Source organism: Lytechinus pictus, chromosome 5, assembly GCF_037042905.1.
Source record: "Lytechinus pictus isolate F3 Inbred chromosome 5, Lp3.0, whole genome shotgun sequence".
Lineage (NCBI taxonomy): Eukaryota > Metazoa > Echinodermata > Echinoidea > Temnopleuroida > Toxopneustidae > Lytechinus > Lytechinus pictus.
In genome coordinates, this window is record NC_087249.1 from 49,391,851 (window position 1) to 49,415,809 (window position 23,959).

General features: G+C 36.9%; 1 protein-coding gene across 1 annotated transcript in view; it reads right to left on the reverse strand.

Moving 5' to 3' along the window:
• LOC129261151 (cytoplasmic FMR1-interacting protein 1 homolog) overlaps positions 1-23,959 on the reverse strand; it is a 53,902-nt gene that overhangs the window by 6,121 nt on the left and 23,822 nt on the right. Inside the window, exons 7-28 of the mRNA XM_054899207.2 lie at positions 23,466-23,691; positions 22,476-22,580; positions 21,160-21,363; positions 20,089-20,208; positions 19,487-19,558; positions 18,728-18,942; positions 18,051-18,195; positions 16,739-16,898; positions 15,171-15,253; positions 14,457-14,530; positions 12,739-12,835; positions 12,181-12,257; positions 10,669-10,777; positions 10,274-10,393; positions 9,296-9,495; positions 8,397-8,484; positions 7,742-7,885; positions 3,138-3,228; positions 2,713-2,916; positions 2,217-2,311; positions 1,475-1,713; positions 93-240 (exon numbers count right to left, since the gene is read on the reverse strand). Of these exons, the coding sequence (XP_054755182.2) occupies positions 93-240; positions 1,475-1,713; positions 2,217-2,311; positions 2,713-2,916; positions 3,138-3,228; positions 7,742-7,885; positions 8,397-8,484; positions 9,296-9,495; positions 10,274-10,393; positions 10,669-10,777; positions 12,181-12,257; positions 12,739-12,835; positions 14,457-14,530; positions 15,171-15,253; positions 16,739-16,898; positions 18,051-18,195; positions 18,728-18,942; positions 19,487-19,558; positions 20,089-20,208; positions 21,160-21,363; positions 22,476-22,580; positions 23,466-23,691 (3,016 nt within the window). The remainder of the gene's footprint in view (positions 1-92; positions 241-1,474; positions 1,714-2,216; positions 2,312-2,712; positions 2,917-3,137; positions 3,229-7,741; positions 7,886-8,396; positions 8,485-9,295; positions 9,496-10,273; positions 10,394-10,668; positions 10,778-12,180; positions 12,258-12,738; positions 12,836-14,456; positions 14,531-15,170; positions 15,254-16,738; positions 16,899-18,050; positions 18,196-18,727; positions 18,943-19,486; positions 19,559-20,088; positions 20,209-21,159; positions 21,364-22,475; positions 22,581-23,465; positions 23,692-23,959) is intronic.

Sequence of the window (23,959 nt, forward strand, 5' to 3'; positions counted from 1 at the left end):
AAGATTATAATTCCAAGTTATTTAATTCAAAATCGTGACAATACATCAATGTGAAAACAGACAAAATTAGGTAAATAAAGTGGTGAACTTACAATGCCATTGATGTCTTCATTCACATTGTCCACCTTATTGATCTTGAGGATATGGTAGCTGAAATCAAGAGCTTCAAACCGTCTCTTCTGATTCAACAAAGTGATCAGGGTACAGCCTGCCCAGTTAAGACCTTCTCCGTAACTCTCCCTGAAGAAAAACAAAGGTGAACATTGACGTAATTATACTAATAGTGTCGCGAGGAGCATTTCATTGAAGGACTTCCACACGTTTTAGCGGACAAAATATGTTTAATCCAACAGTTAACATTGTAACAGAAGGACACCTGTGCTTTTCAGCCAAACAACATCATGGAAAGTTGTCAGATCTGACAGCTTGTCAGGCAACGGCATTGATGAGATGTTCTCCTGGGCCCCGTCTTACAAAGATTTGCGATTGATCCAAACAATCGCAACTATGGAAAGCCAGCAAAGTCAACATCTAAAATGCATGTTTGTTTAAAAAAAATTAAGATATTAATGTATATCCATAAATTCATTAATTTTTGACAATTTGGTGTGTTCTCCTTTGTTTACAAAGGACATTGTGCAAATTTCCTGTAGAAAAAATTGTGACACTGATGGATTTCCATAGAGTTACGATTGATTGGATCAATCGTAACTCTTTGTAAGACGGGGCCCAGGTCGCATCTTTCCCCTAAGTTCTCCTTGGATATACCCACAAAATACCTTCCTCACACACACACAAATCTCATAATTTTCTACAATGAAAATCAAATTAGATTAGTTTACTAATAGTGCCCTGGCCACACCTTTCCCATTACTTGTATATATCATTGATAGAAATGACATAAGAAATCATATATAAAATTAGTTTGCAGTATGACACTAAAAGCTACTGTAATCCCAGAAGTTTTCAAGTAACATACCCCAATACATATTGATTTAATTGCAGTTAAATAATTCATGATTCCCACGTCGGGCCTCCTATAATTATAAGGTAGGTATTGAGTATAAGATTTATATTTTTGTTTGTTTTGAAAACAAAAAAATAGGATAGCAGTGCAAGCAAAAATGTTTCAAATTGGAGTTGCCTCAAAGACATGCCACAAACAGTCTGGTTCTTAAGCTTTCAAATATCATACCCAATATATATTGATTGAATGCAATTAAAGGATTCCTGATTCACAGGTCCGGTTCTTCTCACATTTATGATAATTCATAATAAAACATCTCTAAAATTGTGAACTTCGTTTTACCAGGGTGGACCTTAAAATGTCAGCTGTATTGTTTGCTTGACTACCTAGCCAATTCATAACAAATATTCTCTTTAGTGGATAATTATAGAGTTATAATAAAAATTACCATAAGGATCATGCATATTTATGCTGGTATAGAGTGAGAAAGCAAAAAATAATCCTTACTCTGGTGTAAAGTTGTTCTCCTTGAGAGGTAGACAGTAGACGAACTGAATGGCGCTCCAGAGCCGATGGAACTCGGTGCACTCGTCGATGTTCATCACTCCATTGATTGGTTCCTCACCGGACCAGACGGGATCGTCAAGGAAGCTACGGATCCGAGACAGCACCACCTCGAACATGCTCAACCCACAGCAGAGACGCTCACGCGTCAGCAGGTCTCCCTCTCGCGTGTCAGCAAGTTGCTGAAAGGAAAGGTTACAATGACACTTCTAATTCTTCCCTAACATCACCTTCAGACATGCGATCCTCAAAAACTCTTAAAACTTTTTCTAGGGACAGTCATTGATAAGGTGACAAGTTATTGCATCTCAGATTTGGGGAAAAATACTTTGTTATGCTGACTAAATATTCATCAAGTGATGTTCTGTTCAAATCACAAATTTCACTCAATATCTATAGGAATTACAGACTTCAGCAGTCAGCAGATTAATCCATTGCCTACTGGAACTGGGTGGTCTCTGTAAGAAGCCTATGGGAATTACAGAATTCAGTAGTCAACGGGTTAACCCATTGTCTATTGGAACAGAATGAAACCTGTACAAAACCAATGTAAACTACAAAATTCAGTGATCACCAGGTTTAACCTATTGCCTACTGGAAACAGGTGGTTTCCCAAAATGACCATGGGAATTACCAAACTTGGTAATCAACGGGTGAAGTAAAAAAAGTGTGAGACGATATCTACCTCTTGTGATCCAAGTTTCTCTATAACAGGAACAACGTGGAGAGGTGCAAAGCCAGCCTCCAGTCTCTTAAGTTTTACCTCTAGCTTCTCACCGGCTGAAAATAAACACACAATTTGAGTTTATCACAGGTGTTTTACAAATAAAACAGTGGAACCACTAAAACAAATTTTTGAAGAGCTTTTCCACTAACTTAATATTTCAATACTTTGTTGGTGTCACCTGTGCCAGGGAGGCAAAAAGCGATTTGAATTATTGTGACCTGCGTGTCTCTTCTCCCCGATACAAATGGATATCAGACGAAATGAGTTAGCACAAACTGGAAATTATAGAAAATGGTGCATGGGCTTCATGGCAATTTGACCAAATGGTTAGTAGTCAAACTGGTAGATGAAGTAGGAATAGACCAAAACAGAAAGAAAACAAAGCGGTAGTAGACCAATTGGTAAGGTAAGGTTGCATGAACTTTGATAGATGTAATGTAATTCCAGTCCTTACCTTTGACATGTGGCTTTGGGATGATGTTCTGGAAGGGGGAGGCATGGAGAAGGTCACAGACCTCTTCTACGGCCAGACTCTGCTCAATCAGACGGAAGAAGATGATGGTGTTGCCGACCTCCTGGAAGTTCCGGAAGAGGTTGACCTTGAGATCCGGGTACTGGGCGATGTCCTGGAGATGCGCTGAGTAGTATGCTACCACACCTTGGGGGTGTAACAAATACAGATACTATCACTGATATCTACAATTCATAGTTAACTTTCTGTGCAAGGATTGCCATGGTAACAACATTTTCTACTGCGACTACATAGAGGCTGCGCCATCTATAAAGTGGCAGCGCTATACAAATTTATCATATTATTGTTATTGTGTCTAATCCAGCTAGCTTTGCACCTGGATAGCATATTCAACCGACATCACTTACCTTTGGTTCCGTATTCGTACTTGGGTAGCTTGCATTTCCTGGGCATCACTTCAATGAGTACCCTGGTGTACTGGAGGATTGTGTTTTGGAGCTGTGAAAAATAGAGAGAAAAAGTTACTGTTAATTTTTGCCCACAGGGAAAGTCAAGGAGAAAAAACAATCTGTGTGTGTATTCAGGTTCTTTTCACATTACTTTGGAAAGGTCGACAAAAAATGCTCTTCTGAATGACCTAGCATTCAAAAGTATTGACAAATGATTTGAAAGAGTTGCAAATGAATGTCCTGACAAAGGAATATTTTGTTTGATGTGTCTTACTAGACCCTTGATGACCTTGAGGAATTCTTCAATATTGACAGCAATACCCTTATAGCTTCACCATGCACCGTATCATCATTACCACCACCACCACCACCATCATCATCATCATCATCATCATCATCATCATGTTGATAGAATTTTGTTAAAGCTTTTCTACAAATCAGTGATAGAAAGTGTTATGCTTTTCAGTTGTGTTGTCTGGTTCGGAGGGTGCAGACAAGAAGACATGAAGAAATTGCAGAAAATAGCCAATTGTGCTGGGAAGATTACTGGAGAAGTGGCAAATGTGACCAATGAATGCGTTCAAGCAATCTTGAAACAGGCCTCACAGATCATACAAAATAAGGACCACCCCCTCCACTCATGTTATATTCAAATGCGATCTGGAAGGCGGTATAGATCAATGAGGGCTCGAACATCGCGTTTCCTTCATTCTTTTGTGCCGCTCTCCATTCGAAAATACAACGAACAACTTCAATCAAGCCTGTAATCTTGCCACTTCGTCAGTCACCTACTATATTCTCACACATGTATACAATTTACTAATATTACCCTGATACTATCGACTGAAATGAAAGCATAGAATGAGCAATTGTCTATTTATAATGATGATTATGATAATAATGATGAATGATAATGATGATAATGATAATTAATAATAATAATAATAATAATAATAATAATAATAATAATAATAATTAATAATGATAGGAAAATTATATTAATGATAATAGTAATAATAATATTAATAATAATGATAATGACAATGATAATAATGATATTGAAAATAAATAACAATAACAATAATTAAGAGCAAAGTTGTACCGATTTTGAGTGAAATTATTTTATATTATGTATTTTCCCCTTATTTGTATGACTGTATGTAGTTTGTTGTATTTCTTTGTATGTTTTTTTTCTGTATATCCTGTAATAATGATAATGATAATAGTAATGATTGATTATTGATAATTGTAATAATAGAAACAATATTAATAATAATAATAATAGTAATAATAATAATAATAATAATAATAATAATAAAAAAAAAGAAAATCCAATCCAATCGGATGAAGAGCAATGCCAAAAGACTTCAGAAGAAATATCGCATTGACGATAAGACCCGTACTAGGACAACTGTTATAGAAACGCTCAAAATGAAGATAAATGCTCTCAAACACCGTGTTAAGAGATACACAAAGAGTAACAATTTCAAACGGCAGAATAAACTCTTCCATGGAAACAGAAAGAAATTCTTTCGTGAGCTGGATTCAAAGATGACTGAGACGAAAGATGTTCCATCGGCAGATGATATGAAGAACTACTGGAAAGAACTTTGGGATAATGATATCACTCACGAAGAAACTCCCTGGATTCAGTCGGAAGCAAACAAATGGTCCAATGTGCCAGCGCAGCAGCTAGTAGACCTGACCTTACCTGAACTACACAATATCATAAGGAACACTCATAACTGGAAAAGCCCTGGACCAGATGGTGTACAAAATTTTTGGATAAAGAGGTTTGGTAGCACCCATACTAATCTACTGAAAATCATCAATTACATTATCAGAGGGAACAGGACTATTGAGAAATGGCTGCCAATTGGAAGGACCTATCTACTGTACAAAGGCAAAGACCCAAAACAACCTAAGAACTATCGTCCAATCACTTGCCTTAATACTATGTATAAGCTGCTGACATCAACGCTTGCCATGCACATCGAACGACACATCGATGATCATGACATAATGGAGGTCACTCAGAAAGGTTGTCGGAAAGGAAAGAAGGGTTGTAAAGATCACCTAATGACAAACAAAGCAATAATCGGTAATGCTCGCCAAAGACAGACCAATCTATCCATGGCTTGGATAGACTACAGGAAGGCATTTGACAGCGTACCACATAGTTGGATCATCAAAGTTCTAGAGATGTATCACATCAATCCACAAATAGTCAAGTGCATATCAGCAGGCATGAAACAATGGAGCACTACTCTTTCGCTTACGATAGGCACCCGTTCGATGACAGTGGAGGGGGTCCGAATCAAGAGAGGAATATTTCAAGGAGATTCCTTATCTCCTCTTTTATTCTGCTTAGCTCTAAATCCAATATGCTCTCTCTTACACGCTACGAGTTATGGCTACAGATACAAAGGGCAAGATGTATCTACGACAATAAACCATCTGATATATATGGATGATATCAAACTCTTTGCAAAAAATGACGATGAACTTCACAAGATGATAGCAGTAGTTAAACATTTCAGCGATGACATCAAGATGTCGTTTGGTATAGACAAGTGTGCCAAAGTTACACTTGTACGAGGAAGGAGGGTAAATACAGGCGACATGTTTGTGCAAGATGAGGAAACATCAATCAAGGAACTGACTAATGATTCGACATATAAATATCTAGGCATAGCTGAGAATGATGTCATTAGCCATAACACAATGAAGGAGAAGGCAACATCAGAATACAAAAGAAGACTCAGGCTGATCCTCAAATCCGAACTGAATGCCAAAAATAAGATTGAAGCGATCAACACTCTAGCCATTCCTGTGCTTAGATACAGTTTTGGTATTGTTAACTGGAGACTAGCTGATATATGTGGCCTAGATGTTATGACAAGAAAGCAATTAACGATGCACAGATTACATCACCCAAAGGCCGCAATCGAAAGGTTGTACCTTCCCCGTGATCTTGGAGGAAGAGGTCTACAACAAATTGAGATGGTCTGGAATATGGAAGCAACGAACCTCGCCAACTACCTATCCAATCCACCTGATATACTGACGAGTATATCCCTCGATTATGATAATTGTCAAGCAATATACTCCATTAACAAGCAAGCATCTATCTTATTTGCACAACATCGACTGACACTACCCTACGGTGAAAAAGAGAAGGCAAGACTTAAATGCTCCTTTCACAAGAAACTTCAAGAGCAACTTAAATCCAAGCGACTTCATGGCCACCATGAAAAACAGACGCATCGGGAGTTCGTAGACCAGAAAGACACCCATCAATGGCTTAAGTCGGCGGGACTAAGAGGTGAAACTGAAGGGTTCGTCTATGCTATTCAGGACCAGGTGGTGAGGACCCGTGCCTACGAAAAATCTATCCTCAGAAGAGACACAGACGACACTTGCAGGATGTGTGGAAAAGAGGCCGAAACAATCATGCATTTGGTATCAGCATGTTCGACTCTTGCTGGAACTGAGTACATCACAAGACATGACAATATTGCCAAACTTATCCATTGGCAACTACTGAAGGATCGCGGTAAAATGACTTGTGATCACGCTTGGGAACATCAGCCACAAACGATCACCACGATCAATAACAGCACCATATATTGGAACTGTGGCATACTAACGGATAGAACCATCAACTGCAACAAGCCGGACATCATCGTCAGAGACAACAACGTAGTAAATATCATTGAGGTCTCTGTTCCCCACGATATCAACATTGCTGTAAAGGAAAGAGACAAACGGCTCAAGTATCAAGACCTAAGGATTGAGATCGAGAGGATGTGGAACGTGAAAGCAGAGGTCACACCAGTCATCATTGGTCACTCAGGAATGGTGAAGAAGGGAATGGAAGCCTGCATAACCAAGATCTCTCCTCACCTTCGGATGTACGACATTCAGAAGGCAGCTATCTTGGGTACAACCAGATTGATAAGAAAGACTCTCGGACATTAGTAGTGTAAAGTTCCTAGTTGCACTTGAAATTACTTGGTGCTTTTTGTTAGAGCAAAGTTATTCAAGAAAAAAATACGGACTTGATCCTGTTTAGAGGAATAATAATAATAATAATAATAATGATAATAACAATGACAATAACAATAATAATAATAATAATAATACAATTAATAATAATAATCATAATGATAATAATAAGATTGATAATAATAATAATGATAATTATATTAATAATAACGATGATTAAGAGTAAAATGTTACCGATTTGATTGAAATTATTTTGTATTATGTATTTTTCTTCAAATATGTGTGATTGTATATATATTCTGTAGAATTTATCTTTACGCTTTGATTTTGTATATTTCTGTGTATATGTAAATGCCAACAAGAATATTTTCCTAAATGGACAGAATAAAATCAATTCTCAATTCTCAATTCTCAATCATCATCATCATCATCATCACCATCATCACCACCATCATCAACATCATCATCATCATCGTCATCATCATAATCATCGTCATCATCATAATCATCATCATAATCATCATCATCATCACCATAACCATCATCATACTTACCAGACCCTTGACAATCTTGAGGAGTTCTTCCATGATGACAGCAATACCCTGATACTCTAAAAGCTTCACCATGCACCGTATATGAGGGATACCAACGAATGAGGTATAGAGACTGTTCACCCTGCTGTACGCACTGTTCAGAGCCTGTGGAAAGTCATATGAATAAATCATTACCGGTATCTTTATAATTATAATCACTACTAGCAACATCAACACCACCGTCATCGCCATCATCCCTCGTCATCATCATCATTGATATCACTATCATCATCATCATCACCATAAAAAAAACCCCAACCATTCCACAGCTGCCATCATCATCGTGACCGCTATCACAACAGTAATTCTCGCTGCCATCCACATCATCTTCATCATTATTACCATCTTCATCATCATAAGCAGCAGTAGAACCAGCATTATTATCATAATAATCATCACCATCATCATCATGATCATCATCACCACCATCATCACCATTATCAACACCATCATCACTATCATCATCACCATCATCACCATCATCTTCAAACCATCATCACCACCATTATCATCACTACCATTATCATCTTCATCAACATCATCGCCACCACTATCATCACTACCATCTTCTTCTTCATCATCATCATCATCAGCAGCAGCAGTATCATCATTTTACCTTGGATCCAAACAGGTAGGATGCCGCAGCTGTGGGTGGCTTGTCTCTGCTAGGAGGATCAATGAACGACAGCTTCGTCCTGACATACCTGTGAAACAAAAGACGCAAAAAGCATTTCAAATCATTATTGATGAGATATAAGTGAAGTGTCGAACAGCATAGTAGGTATACTGGATGAGTAAAAGTACAGATGTCTTAATTTAAAAAACAACATGGGCATAAATGATTACTATTAGTTTTTATTTTTGTATTTAGTGGAATATTACTTGATACAGACTACAAGACATGTTTGCATATGGGAATTTCCAGCATAACGGACATGAGATTCAGAGTTTCAAAGCAGTTTTTGCTGAGTTTACCAGACACATTTAGCATTCAGTTACATAAAAGTAATAATTTACTTGTGAATAATCAAACCTACAGAATAATCAAAAGGGAAATAAGAAACATATGATTTATTTAGTAACTCACAGTTTCAAAACAGTTCTTTCTGAGTTTACCAGAGACATTTAGCATTCAGTTACATATAAGTATCAATTCATTTGTGAATAATCAGACCTACAGAATAATCACCAGAGAAATAGGGCACATACAAGTTTTTAGTAACTCACAGAGAGTTTCAAAACAGTTCTTGCTGAGTTTACCAGAGACATTTAGCATTCAGTTACATATAAGTATTAATTCATTTGTGAATAATCAGACCTACAGAATAATCACCAGAGAAATAGGGCACATACAAGTTTTTAGTAACTCACAGAGAGTTTCAAAACAGTTCTTGCTGAGTTTACCAGACATATTTAGCATTCAGTAACATAAAATTAATAATTTATGCGTAAATAATCAGACCTACAGAATAATCACCAGGGAAATAAGAAACATATGACTTTTTATCAACTCACCTCTCTGTCGATCCATTGTAACAGAAGTTTGGTATAAAGTCATAATAGAGCTCCCAGAAGACGTGAAGCGTGATACGGCCGTAGGGTGCCATCACGTTGTGGTTGGCCTCACGCAGCATGGAGTCAAACTCAGAAAGGGTCAGAAACTTGGACAGGAGTGAATGGGTCAAGCGATTGACCTCGACAAGTTGGTCAAGCTCCTGCAGGTCACAAATTCATGATATTATATCATTAGTAGGTTAGGAAATATTTTTAGTATTACTTCTAAGGCTATTTTTTCTTTATATTGGGGTATTGGTAAATAATATCAGTTTTTCTTATTTTGTGCAAAGGCTATTTATTTATCTGTGCAACAAGCAATTATGTGGTAATTGCAAACAATCATTCTGCTGTACGAAGAAAACTGATTTTTTGAAATAATCTCAAATATTATTTGTTGCAGATCTTGGGGCGATACTAAAAAAGATGGTCCCCACAAAAGCATTTCATTTGGCAATTTTACGGGCAATTTGGGATGTGATGATGATGATGAAATCACCCTTATGTATTTCCTTGGCTGACTATGACACCGTTCTCATTATACTTTCTCAAACTAGTTTAGTTGAAAGCGGTTCAGGAAACCAGTTTAGAAGATCGCTTCGCTAGCATTCTCATTTGATCATCCGAAAGTGGTTTCCAAAACCACTTCACATAAGCGATCTTGTTGCTACGGGAACCCTCTCAGTGGGGTGACATGTTTCGCACGAAATTTGAAAATGCACCACAGACATTCTACACACAGTGTGTGGAGTAGGGCGCTAAGAATGTGCGAAAATCGCTTCCCGAAGAATGGTTGTGTCCTCAATTTCACTAAAAACCAGTTTAACGAGGCAAAGCGATCTTGAAAACTACAAAATAAAAAAGAGTTTTCCTAGAGTTTTTAGAGTTTAAAGACATGAATAGAATGTATTGATAAGATAGAAAATAAGGATGTCTTACCACAATGGATGTGAAATCGCTACTCTCAAAACGGGCTATGGCAAGATCAAGACTACGTTGGAGTGAGGTACGGATTCGCTGTGAGATCAGTCGGTTCAGGTCTATAGAACGGCCAAGGAGCTATCAGAAAAGGAAAACCAAGAATATCATATTCATGAAGTTCTGACACTCTGTCCTGAATCTCTTGTCCAACAAGGCATCCATCTATCGATTCATTCCTTCATTCATCCATCCATCTATCCATTTATTTGTTAGGAATTTTTAATGAATTGAGTCATAGACATGCTTAAATATGATCATTGTCGTTGTTAACATTTACACAGATTACAGCTTGGTAAAGTTGGTCAAAAGTATATCTTTTAAACAGCACACCTAATCAGAAATGTGTACAATACCTGTAAATGCCTCTGTCTGAGTATTGTCTCGTACTTGTTTGGAGGTGGATAGAGAATATGAATGCCAAAGTTCTGACACTCTGTCCTGAATCTCTTGTCCAACAATATACTGTAGTAAGGAGAGTAAAAAGTATTAATAACACTCATGTTCATTCTGTAACTATTTATTGCGTGTAGCACATGAAGTAGTGCCCTTTGGTAAGGCATTAATCCTCATTACCAGGTCCTTCGGATAGGACTTTAAGCTGTCGGTCCTCTGGTTGCTTGCTTACAAGCATTCATGCTTTCTTAGCAATCAGGTAAAAAAATCCCCTCCACCAATCAAGTATTTGTAATGATTCATAACATTGTTGTATATTACCTTGTATCTGTATAGAACAATCAAAGTACAGACTCCTAGAAAAAAGAGGATTTTAATGTCTAGGGAAAATTTCCCGTAATAAGGGAAAGTTAGAATGATATTATCTTGTAGATTATTATTTGGATTGAAAATGACATTTCAACATAAAAATATTGACATTTTATGCAGAGCACTACAATGCAGAGATTTTCTTCATATTTACAAATAAAGAAAGGTCAAAACTGCTAATATGACAACTTGTATAGAAGGTTCACCAATCTGTACGACCAAAATTTAGTTTTCCCTTGAATGGTTTACTCAATTGACACAGATATTCCAAAACATGTTCATATAGACCACTATTCTTGTCTGCCTTAGGTAGACTTTCTATATAGGTTGCACTGTTTCAAAGGAACCTGTCTGAAAAGAGCACCTGCTCATAAAGATTGCTTTTCTGGGGCCCGTCTTACAAAGAGTTGACAATGGACAGCCAGCAAAGTCAACGTATAAAATGCATGTTTGTTAAAAAAAAATCTAGATATAAATGTATATCCATAAATTCATTGATTTCTTGACAATTTGGTGTGTTCCCCTTTGTTTGCAAATGACATTTTGCAAATTTCCTGTATAAAAATTATGACACTGATGGATTTCCACAGAGTTACGACTGATTGGATCAATCGTAACTCTCTGTAAGACGGGGCCCTGGTCTCCCTTGACTGGTCGTCATATACAGGTTTCACTGTAATTACCCCAGTCATCAGGAACATCTTCATAAAGACCACCAAGTGCCCGTTTCATAAAGAGTTACAACTGTTGTAACTTTGCCATTATGGCAACTACCATGGTAACCTTGATTTTGATTGGCTGCTGAGCCATCTTGCCATGGTAGTTGCCATAAATGGCAAAGTTACAACAGTTGCAACTCTTTATGAAACGGGCCCCCAGGTCATAGAGACCACTTATGACCCCTTGGGTGGTCATTCACTTCATGTCAAATTTTAACCGAACCGAGATGGATTTCCAAGTGAACACAGTCAACATTGAAGCCTTTGCCATTACCAGATCAGAGATTTATAAATTATACATCTAACTTCTAAAATAAAGACTTTCCTTGATCTCTTAAGTGGTCTTTCACTTTGATTGATAAACTATGATTAGCTACAGCATACCTTGCGGCAAGGGCCTTATAGTAGGCAAAGATTTGCTCACTGAGTTTGTACACCAGCTGATCAAAGCACAGGTTCACCTATGAATAAATAAAGGTCAGACAAGGACGAAAGATGTTTCAATTCAATTCACTCATTAAATTTCAAATTAAAAAAAAACTAGGAGGATTCTTTAGAACGTGCGATGAGCATTTATGCCTTCGCCGTAACTGCCAAATACAGACATCTGTCCTGTTTCATAAAGACTTGTAATAATAACAAGAGCATAAGTTTAATAACAAGTTTACTATTAGCCAATCAGATTGAAGGATTTCAGTAGCTTTGTTCGCAATGAAAGTTTAAAGCATGTTTTATGAAACGGGCTCCTGATTATTGCCATTCCTACATGCTTACATGAGCCAAGTTTGAAGATGCCCCTCAAATGGTTCTGCACTTATCACAATGAATATATAAAAAAAGTATCATAAAATACAATCAAAATCACATGAGCATCAATTTAGTGAGTTAGTTTTATAAATGCCTCTTCTTGCTCCAATAAGGAACAAGGGATGATTGACTAACCTCTGCTTCTATTTCATCGTAGAGAAACTGCTTTTTGAATTGTGTGAGTGCATACTGAGCACTGTCGCTGTACAGATCTAGAGGATATAAGATGTACCTGGAGGAAATGGATGACAATTGGGACAAAACAATTAAATATAAATACCAGATGTGGTAATGATCTTATAGTGAGTTTGTACAAAATCCAAAAGAATTACCACTCAAGTCTTTGTATGACAAATATTCTGGTAGAAAATACAATATTGCTGAGAAATCAGCAAAATAAGCATGATATTCTTACTGGGTGAAGGGTCTTCATAGTAATAATACTATAGGCCTAATGTTCCACAGGTGTTTATCTGTTTTGGCAATCTTGTGTTTGGTCGATTTTCAGCTTAAAATTCACAATTTCACAAAGTAAGGTTCGCATAAGCATACTAGATCTAGATTCATGAATAAAGCCATCCCAAAGGATTTGATTGGAATTTATTTTTCATTTTAAATTCATAATAATACATACATCAAAAACATATAATTATAAATATTATTCATAATAATCCATACATGATAAAAAAATAATAATTGGATTACAAAATAAAGTTGAAAAGGTTAACATGGCTAGAAAAATTAACAAAGTATTCAATGACTAAGTACAATAAGTTGGAAAGAGATTTCTAAGGAAAAACAAAAGTGGTGGAACCTAAATTAAAAGCAGGGCTTGTATTTATTATGTCCCTAAAAATACATGAATGGTATAATGACAATTTCATAGTTTTTCAGAAAAAAAAATACAGGATTAGACCAACACTGTTTAGACTGATTATATAATTAGACCAGAGCTGCCAAATTGTATTTTGCATTTTCAGTATTCTTATCCCCCAAAATCAGTATTTTGACCAAAAAAAATCAGTATTTTTACCGTGTGAGATACATGTAAATATGCAGACCTGCCAACCTCTGCGAATGAAAAACTGTATTCTGTGATAAAAAAAACTGTATTTTTCCCCAAAAAAGTGTATTTCATAATAAAATGCTTGGCGCACTCGCTCATCGCGGCGCTCAAGCTACATGCAAGCTAAAATGCTCACTGCTCTTGCAGATGAAAAAAACAACATGTGTATAACTTCACCCTGGTTTTAACAAAATGATTGAAAAAAAAATAGTTACCTGAAATTACATTGATCTAATAACCATAGTTGTGAATGTTTTATGAAATAGAGACATATGGAGATTATTTTTCTCAATAAATTACGATTAAGTTAAAAAAAAAAAAAAAAGACGTACTAAATACGGCTAAAACGTACTGGTTGGCAGGTCTGTTAGACAATTACAAGGTAACAAATAGGATATGTAAACAAGAATAAAGACAAAAGACTCACACAGTGATTATTCTAAGATTACTAGTTATATCATAACAGAGGAATAGGAATGTGATTGACCAAATTATGGCACTTATCACAATCAGTGTATGGCCCCAATTTGTAAAATCATTATGACTCTATGTAGCTTTTTATAACGTCATATAGTATAAGTAAGTATTGCATTGCATTGGTTATTGCGCACGTTGTATATGGGATATTCATCAGATTTGATGCTTTCCAATACGCTCTTATACTGCACAGGCAAATTATGCAGACTAAAATGAATGTTTTTAATGCATCATGAAAACACCCTATACTATAGAGACACCCTATATACATGTACATGTAGATAATAATTAAAATGATTATTTGACTTACTCCATCATTGAAGGTTCCTTTGTTTCTAAGATATGATCAGTCAGGATCCATGGCATTGACATTTCAATTGGAAACTATAGAAAAAAAACCAAGAAAGTGAGTTTAAGGACTTAAAACCCTGAGGTCACAAACACTCTAAAGGTAAAAGAAAGTATTTGCAGCAAACAATTATTTCATGAGAAAGTCTTTACAGATAAATACCAGTTGTGGTAACGATCTCAAAATGAGTTCGAACAGAATCCAATGAAATTACCCTCAAAATATGTGCCAAATAGCTCAGGAAGAAAATGCGTAATTGCTAAAAAAATTAGCAAAATAAGCATGGAATTCCATCAAATGTCAGGTATTTTTCAAAGCAATATTAATGCACTGTCCCACATATGCTTTTTTCTGTTAGTGATCATCAGAGTATCAGGTTTGAGCTAAAATTTCATGATTTTACAGAGATAAGTTTACATTAATGTACCAGATCTAGATGTATGATAATATTGTGACAATTAATACTTTCTTTTCATTATCAATTGGCTACTATCTTCCAAAACCAAGATTGATAATATATGTATGATTTCTCTACAAAAGGGCAAATGTTAAAAAGTTTAAACAGCCCAGCGAGTACATCCTGTATTGAAAACTATTTCACAAACAACTAAATGCACATTTGATTTTATAACTTTCTATCAAGAGTTTGTATTGAGCATTGTTTTGTTGCTTTACCTGTATTCGTTCTCCCATTGTCATTTCAAGGAAAAACTCTCTGTACCACAGCTGGGAGAGATCACAGCATGCTTGCAGTGTTTCTATTGTTAAACAAAAAAAAGAATAAATCAAGATTAGATGAAAGTAATAAACAAGTGGAACGCTTCTGGCAGTCTGGCCTGCATTCCGGGATTCGATATAGCAGCAGTGCCGACCATGAAAACAGCTATTGTGTAATTATTCACAAAAGAAAAAAACACTCATATGATAATAAAATACTATGTGCATTGACCAAAATGACCTTTGAAAAAAAAGTTTCCAACTCAATTTCATAACTTTGCATGATGTAGGGATGATGAAAGATTTTTGTCTCGCCTGCACAGCAAAGCGATCCATGAATCAGACAATAGACGGGCTAAAATTCACAAAAGAGGCTTAAAATAATTCCCACTTGAAAACCCTCCCCTATTTCTGATTTCAATTTTTTTTTTAACTTGTGCACTGAATATGGTTCAATTCTCAATTTGCTGTAGGTGCACCCATGTGCTAATTCTAGTGCGCTTATCAAAATAGGAGGTCCAATAGGTTAGTAATTACTACATGTAATTCGCACTCAAAATGTGCTTGAAAAATAAAGGTTACAGTGAAGAGAGAAGGAAAATATATCATGATCATACAATACAATTATATGAAGTCTTTGCGAAATTATCTTTATATGTAACCTTGCATTTTATACGAGTGAGGTAGTAGAATTCCACCCATTAGATTGCTTGATCCAAACTCTTGGTATGATCTGACTCTTAAAGCTAGTCTACAAGCAGACTCAAATTTGACAATTTAGCAAATAACACCATGTATAGGGTGGAGTCTAGACTCTAAACCCGACAGCCCTGATTCTGAAGTATGGTTTATCTTAGGCCACAGTCTAATAGTGTTGAAATTATGGGAAGCAAAATATTTATAAATTGCATAAGTTTCCTATCTCTACTTGTCTCTTTCCTCATGTTTTACTGATGAAGAGAATTATTTCAGTAATTATTGCCAGTCAGTTATACATTAAATGACTCGAGTGTCAGTCAAATGTGCGGACAAATTGAACTTGTTCTGTTAGAGATACTTGTCACAATTCAGCTATCCATAATTAACCCAATCTAGCGTGGGCTATTTTGAAATTGTATAGTGCATGGGGGAGATGTTTTGCCCCCCCCCCCAGATCTTGGCCGTTACTTGCACAATTGCAACGTAAATTGGCTCGCACGTCACCCATCACGTAATCTCCAACAATTTGATTGTCAATTGTACCAAAATCATTCAAATTTATTTCTAATCAACTATGCTAATTAATGCGTAAAATCATAATTTGGCTGTAAATCTTTAAATAGAGCCCCAAAACTGCTAGATTTAGTCTCGACACTATTATTTTTTTAAATTTTGATTTGGCCCGAGTTCAGAACAAGGGCCTGGGTATTTGGCAAAGAGGAAGCAGCCACAGACCATGAGCGAATCTGGTCTCACAACTTAAGACTCTGCATTATGAACTTTGCAAAAATCTAAGGTCCAAACCAGGAATATAACTTTCAACTGACCTGAGAAATTGAGCATACAGGTGAAGAAGAACGTCTTCTTGTGGAACTTCTCCAGGGGCTCCACCGTGAAGATGCTCTCTAGCTCCTTGCGTAAGGTCTTCCTGCCAGTGCCGCCCTTGTCCGCAGTCAGTGACTCCAGCATGGTTCGCATCATGTATAGCTGTGATTTAATATGTTCAGAAATGTCATAACTTCATATGCTGTTGTAAAATGATCTTGAACAAACAGTGCCTACAGAATTCTAGGATTCCTATGCCTATGGGCTTTTGAGTTCGATGTGGTTTGAGGAGAATACGGTCAAAGAAGACATGGAAGAGGCAAGTGGAAGGAGAGAGAAGGAGTGTTAGGTTAGGATGGAGGATGCAGTTAGTGGAGGAAGGGGGGGGGAGGTGGTAAGGGTGAATCTGGCCAACCCTCTTCACGGGGGAAAAAAATGGATTGAAAACTTTGGATTGATGATGATTTGAAAAGGAACACCGCGGCTTTTTCATAAAGCAACTGGTGACCCTTTCTCGTGGTAAATGATATACCCAACATAATTTCCATTGGGGTTGATTTAGCTTCTAAAAAAGTGTCACCAATTGGTGTGTTAATTCATTTGAAACTTACAAACAGCTTTATGAATTACTCACCTGGTTCCACAGGCAACGGAATGGTGATTTATACAGTTGCATGCAGATTTTTTTCAGCAAAAATGGTATTAATGAGCATGTACATTTGCAATATTTTTCTAGCTTTGGTTCTTTATGGAATGAATCACTTGTGTAACATCAAACAAATTACATATCAAATTGCTTTCAATAAGTATTTTAGCCTATGAAGATTGGATTGCAAACGATTCTCATTCTAGCACCAAGGACAGGTCATTAATCATGAATAAAATGGGTGATTTCAAGTCCGGTGTTGGCCTCGGTGTTAATGTTTAAATTTGGATTGCTTCCCCTAGCTCCAAAACTTATTCAGAGTTTGTAAAACTGATCCAGATCACATTATTGACAACATTATTCTCAACAACTTGTGAGTGACGTTTCGGGACCATCTTCATTTGATGTTTGGTGTTATATTCGTGTAACAATTGGCCTAACACCAACACTAAAGGTCAACACTGAACTTGAAATCACCCAATTTGCATAACCTACAAACAGCTTTATCAAACACCACTCAAGGCTTGAATTCTGGCTTCTGCCCCTATATGGCTTTCCATACTACTAACACTATAATAGTATGGCCCGCAGGGAGAACTTTTCAGAACTGATGTGGCTTCCCTGGGTAAATATACCTATATTATTATTATATTATAACACTTCCATACCTGTGTACTTGATGGACCGACTGTTCTCCTGGGCACGTCGAATGAAAATCCGTTCTTTGGATCCTTCTCTCCTTTCAGGGCGGGGTCGTTGGGTTCTACCCCTCTCAGCCAATCAGCACAGGTCTCTCTAACGGCTCGGATAATACTGTGAATATAAAGATGACAAATGTATGATCAATCTTAATTTGGCAGCCTACAACTTCTTTCTTTGATTGAAATGAACTAAGTTGAAGTTCAATCTTTGTGCTTCGGCAGACTTCCCCTTTAAAATTCAAGTCTCAATAATTCACACAACCAGTCAATCTTGGACTTGGACATCTTCCAGACCACAAACATCTTCTTCTTCTTGGTGGAGACCCTGAGCGGCTCTTAAGAGTGAGTTGAACAAAGTCTTGCATCTCTGCGAACAACGTCTTGAAGATCCCCTCATAGAATATACACCAAAACACAATACTAATGACTCCATATTTCACACAACCAATTCCGCTTGGACACATACCTGACTACAAGAGTCTTCTCCTCTTTGGTGGCCACCCTGAGTGGCTGTCATAGAGTGAGTTGAACAAAGTCTTGCATCTCTGCGTACAACCTCCTGAAGATTCCCTCGTAGAATATACACCAAAACACAATACTAATGTCTCAATATTTTACGCAACCAATCCCGCTTTGACACATACCTGACTACAAGAGTCTTCTTCTTCTTGGTTGCCACCCTCAGCGGCTCTCGTAGAGTGAGTTGAACAAAGTCTTGCATCTCTGCATACACTGTCCTGAGGATCGCCTCGCAGAAGACACTCTCCATCCTATTCATCAGTACCTGAAGGCCTTTGATCATTGCGATTACCTCGATCAGTGCAAACTTCTCCTGGCTTGTGTAGTTGTACCTCGTAGCCTGTAAAAGAGGAATGGGGATATCATTCAGATATAATAATACCTTTTATCGCAATTTTTGTGAAAACTGTTGATTCTTTTGTAGCCAGGGACACTCTGTACATGACATTATTTTTTTGTGATGGTTCCAGATCAGGGTAGATAATAGACAAGGGTGACAGGTGATTTTGACCTACTGACAGCCCAAATCACTCCTAGAATTCCCAAATGGAATGCTTCGGGGCAACCATCTTTTCTAGAGTCACCCCAAGAGTCTGCTTAGACAGTATTTAAGAAAATTTAGAATATCAATATTCTATATATGGCAGGATAATAAGCTTTGCTTTAATGACCCTATTGCGTATTGCATGAAAACATAACTCACAAAAGTTCAGCAATCGCCTAAATGTGGAAAAAACCTAAATTTAAAAAAAAATCCTACCTTGTTCTTTTTACACAAATTTTGCGAGTCAATTCTATATTTAAGGAGAGAGAAAAAAAAAGAAAATTATGAATTGAAACCCCTGTAACTTAACAACTGAATAAATAAACCCAAGAGAACTTACCCTCTCATACTCCTCGGCTTCTTGAGCTTTGATGTCCCTAGTCTCAGCAGGATGAAACAGTTTCCAAGAAAACTGAAAAACAAAACAGAAATGCAGTTTGTAAAATCACTTGAAGTTTAACTGGCTGGCTGTGATGATTATCATCATTTGACTATTTGACATATACCATGACTCTTATCATCATCATCATCATTAGAAATGCTCTCTTTTGCCTGCATGGTACAGGAATAGTTAGGGTAAACAAATATCAAAATGGACTAATAAGAAATATGAAACCTAATCTGTTGAAATCTGGATATTTACAAAACATAATGGGGAATGTTTCTGAAAGAATCTTTTCAATGAGTTTCACTGACTATAAAGTTGTTGTAAGCCAATTAGATGCAAGGAATTTAGTAGCTTATAACAATCGTTTTTATGAAATGCTCACCAGAACTGTGAAGACGGACATCCACCATGACAATAAACCTATTTTCAAAATGTATGGGGAATGTTTCACGAAACATCTTGACAGTGATTTTCACGGACAGATTTGCTCTGAGCCAATCAGATGCAAGGATTTCAGTAGCTTATAACAAGTCTTTGAAAAACCCTTGGCTTACCAGTTCTGTGACAAGGGACGTCCACCGCGACAATAACCTCAGTCCACGCAGAGCTATCTCATACAGTACACGATTCTCATCCTCAGTCCGACCTGTGTCTTTCTGTGCTGTGGTAACCTCCTATAATAAGCAACAAGGCATCCATCCATTCTGAGTTATAAATCAATGAGCTTACACTCTTAAGCAATATATACTTCAGCTATCTTAGACAAAATGGCCCGTATTCTGAACATATGTTTAATTCAAACTCTGATCTAAAGTTGTTGTTTACTTTGGGACAGACCATTGTGACACTATTCTCTAACAGAAGAGGTTCGATTCGTCAGGATATTTAGTGCCCAATTAATTCATATCTATCCTGAAATATTTTGCTTACTGAACACATGGACACAGTCAAAATAAAAAGAACACAGTCAAAATGAAAAAAAAAAACATACGACATCAAAGCTTGATACTTTCAGCTTACCATAATGTTAGCATAATGCTACAGTCACACCAATGGAGCCGACTCCAGACCGACTCCAGACCGATCAAAACTATTGTGTAATTTGAATGGTATACCATCGGTTGGTTTGGAGTCGCTTTCGTTTGTGTGACTAAAGCTTAAGAGACCAACTCAGTTTACATTTATCTGAGGCTAACAATGGCTCAAACACAAGTGTTTATATTCATTTGGTCAAAAGTCAGTAGATCTAATTCTCAGACAGTCAAATACCACCTATTGTAGCTAAATCCATTTGGTCTCATTACTGTTTCGTAAACTTGGTCAAAATCTTAGTCTAAATGTTTTTGTTGACTAATTATTTTGCACTATGTTAGATGAAACTTTTATTTATATTCTTCATCTAATCATATCAGCAAAGTGATGTCAGACTAAGGTCTAACTGGAAATTAGTCAAAGAAGTAAATGAACTGAATGGTGAATAGACCAAATGGTTAGTAGACGATCTGGTTGAAGATGGACTATGATTAGAACATGTGAGATGAAACCAAACGGAAATTAGACCAGGCAGGTCTAGATCAAATTACCAAACACAATTACTCCCAAATTGAAAGAAAGCTGGAACCCACCTTGTTGCTATGTCTGGCAAGCTCACTGATATATCTCATATGGCTGTCTCTGATCGGTTGCAGGTGCTCTAGGAGGTTGTATTGTGCGGCTGACGACATGTCGGGGTTCCAAAAGGACTTGTGGGACTCGTAGTTGGCGCTCTTCTTAATGTATGTGAAGACAGGGATTTGGATGTCACCGTAGAGGGGCACCACTTCCAATTGCTGAAAAGTCACAAGGGAATTTCAGAAAATTCAATCTTAAAATCTCATATATTTTTTATCACGTTGTCCCGTAAAGGGGCAGCACTTCCAACTGCTAAAGGGTCAAAAGGGAAGTTCAGAAAATTCAATCTTAAAACCTCATATCTATTTCATCAACCAATTATTGGTTGAAAGTAATCCTAATACCATATGCCAGAATGTTTATTTAGAACAATAGAGTTAAATCAAAATAATTCAGGCTTGCTTGAAATGATATAATACCACATGCTTTTCCTGGTGTAGCTAACTAACACAGGAAACGTGTGACCACTGTGTAAATGGACAGGCACTTTGCAGTAATTTTTCTGACATTCATTTGCTCATTACTCTGCAATAAAAAATTTTCCTGAAAAATCTTTTTGTAATTCTGTGTATTTTTTGTTCAATTCTGTGAATATTTTGTTTTCTATTAACAGTACCAGAGTTTATTCCTTAACCTAACCCTTCCCATCATTAATTTAAAGATAAATACCAGTTTTGGTTATATGATCTTATGATGAGTTCAACAGAATCCAATAAAATTATCACTCAAGTGTTTGTATAAATGTACAGATAAAAAATATGTCGCAAATGGCTCTGGAAGAAAATGTGTAATTGATGAGAAATTAGTAAAATAAGCACGGAATTCCATCAAATGTTGGTATTTTTCCAAGCAATATTAATATACTATCCCACATATGCTTTTCTGTGTTAGTGAACATCAGAATAATCAGGTTTTGAGCTAAGATTTCATGATTTCACAAAAATAACATTACATTAATGTACCAGATCTAAATATATGATAACATGGTGGCAATTAACCTTGATTTAAAAGACTTTCTCATAAAATATTTTTTTGCTGCAAACTACTTTCTTTTACCTTTAAATATATTTTCTTATTTCTTAAATTCTCGCTCATGGTGTTTGTGCTACAGATATACTAGTAAATAAGTAAGTGGATGCTCACAAGGAAAATAGGCTTATCATAATTAAGAATGTTGGTAGAGCTTGTATGATGAAACACATGACTTGCTAAGACAAGGACATAAACAGAGCTGAAGAGACTAATTTTCCATTAAGAATACATTACATACCTTGAAAATCTTGTCTACTTTGGTAAGATTAATCCTCTTCTTCTGGTCCAGCTTGTAGATGTTGTTCTCTTTGCTATCAATGAGGTATAGACCAAAGCCTATTACCTGTTGGAGAGAGAACAACATCACATAAGTAAAATAAGAGGGCAAGATTGAAGTTTGATGTGTACAGTCATTTTGAGAGATTCATAGCAGACAGTTTATTTTACGGGGGGGGGGGGGGGGGGTGGGGGGGTGCTATTCAACCTACTACTTAAATCTTCAACACTGGATAAGCTTTAACATTGCAGTGGATGGGGATTTTACAGGGCTCTTTTAAGCATTTCGGCGGGAGGGGGGGGGGAATTGCCCGAGCTCTGTGTACCTGTTGCCCTGATTCACAACACATGAGCATATGATGAACATTAAGTATTACCACATTTATAGTGTGGATCATTACAGCCCTGGGGGCCGTTTCATAAAGCTGTTCGTAAGTTAAGAGCGACTTTAAGAACGACTGGTGAACCTTTCTTACGCGCTTAACCAAATCGCCAATTAATATACCATTTACCGCAAGAAAGGATCACCAGTTGTTCTTATAGTCGCTCTTAACTTACGAACAGCTTTATGAAACACCCACCTGCTTGTATAATGATCATCTTGCAACATCTTTTACCAAAATCACCATTAATATGATTATCTAATCTAAAATTATATATTAACAAATAATAATATGCAACATTCATATAGCGCGTAATAAAATGTTTTGCTAGGCGCTATATACTATTACCCCAACTTTTGCATAGCTACTCTTTATCGGTGATTGAGCATTGAAGGAATTTCTTCCTACCGGGTACCCATTTACTACACCTGTGTGGAGAGTGGAAAATGTAAATAACTGCCTTGCCAAAGGATGTGAATGATGTGGTGGGATTTGAATCCCAGACATTATGGTTCAAGGTCCTGAGACTTTTCCACTGAGCTATAACACCTCTAATCTAAATAATTTACCTTGAGAAGCATGTGTTTTTCAGCTGGCATGACATACTGGCGTTGTTCAAAGAGGTCCACGCAGAGATTGACGATGTCCATCAGGAGTTCCTCATGGCCCTGGATCTTCTCCAGGTTCTCCTTCAGAGTTCTGGTGATCTTATCGTTGTTGGCCAGGAACAGGACCACCTCCTGTGATTCCCTCAGGGCCTGAGGATCAGCCATCACCTTCAGGAACTGGGCTGCCCTGGAGAGATCAATAAAAGAAAAACAAGTGACTAAGTATTTCAAGGGAATAAATGAATCCAAGGCCAGATCTTCTCCTGAGTTCTGGTGATCTTGTCATTGTTGGCCAGGAACAGGACCACCTCCTGTGACTGATTGCTTGGGGATCAGCTCTAACCTTCAGGAACTGGGTTGCCTTGGACAGAGCAAAGAGAGAGAAAAAAGGAGTATTCTAATATTTCCAGGGTTTAAATTAATCTAACGTCAGGTCTTCTCTAGGTTCCCCTTCA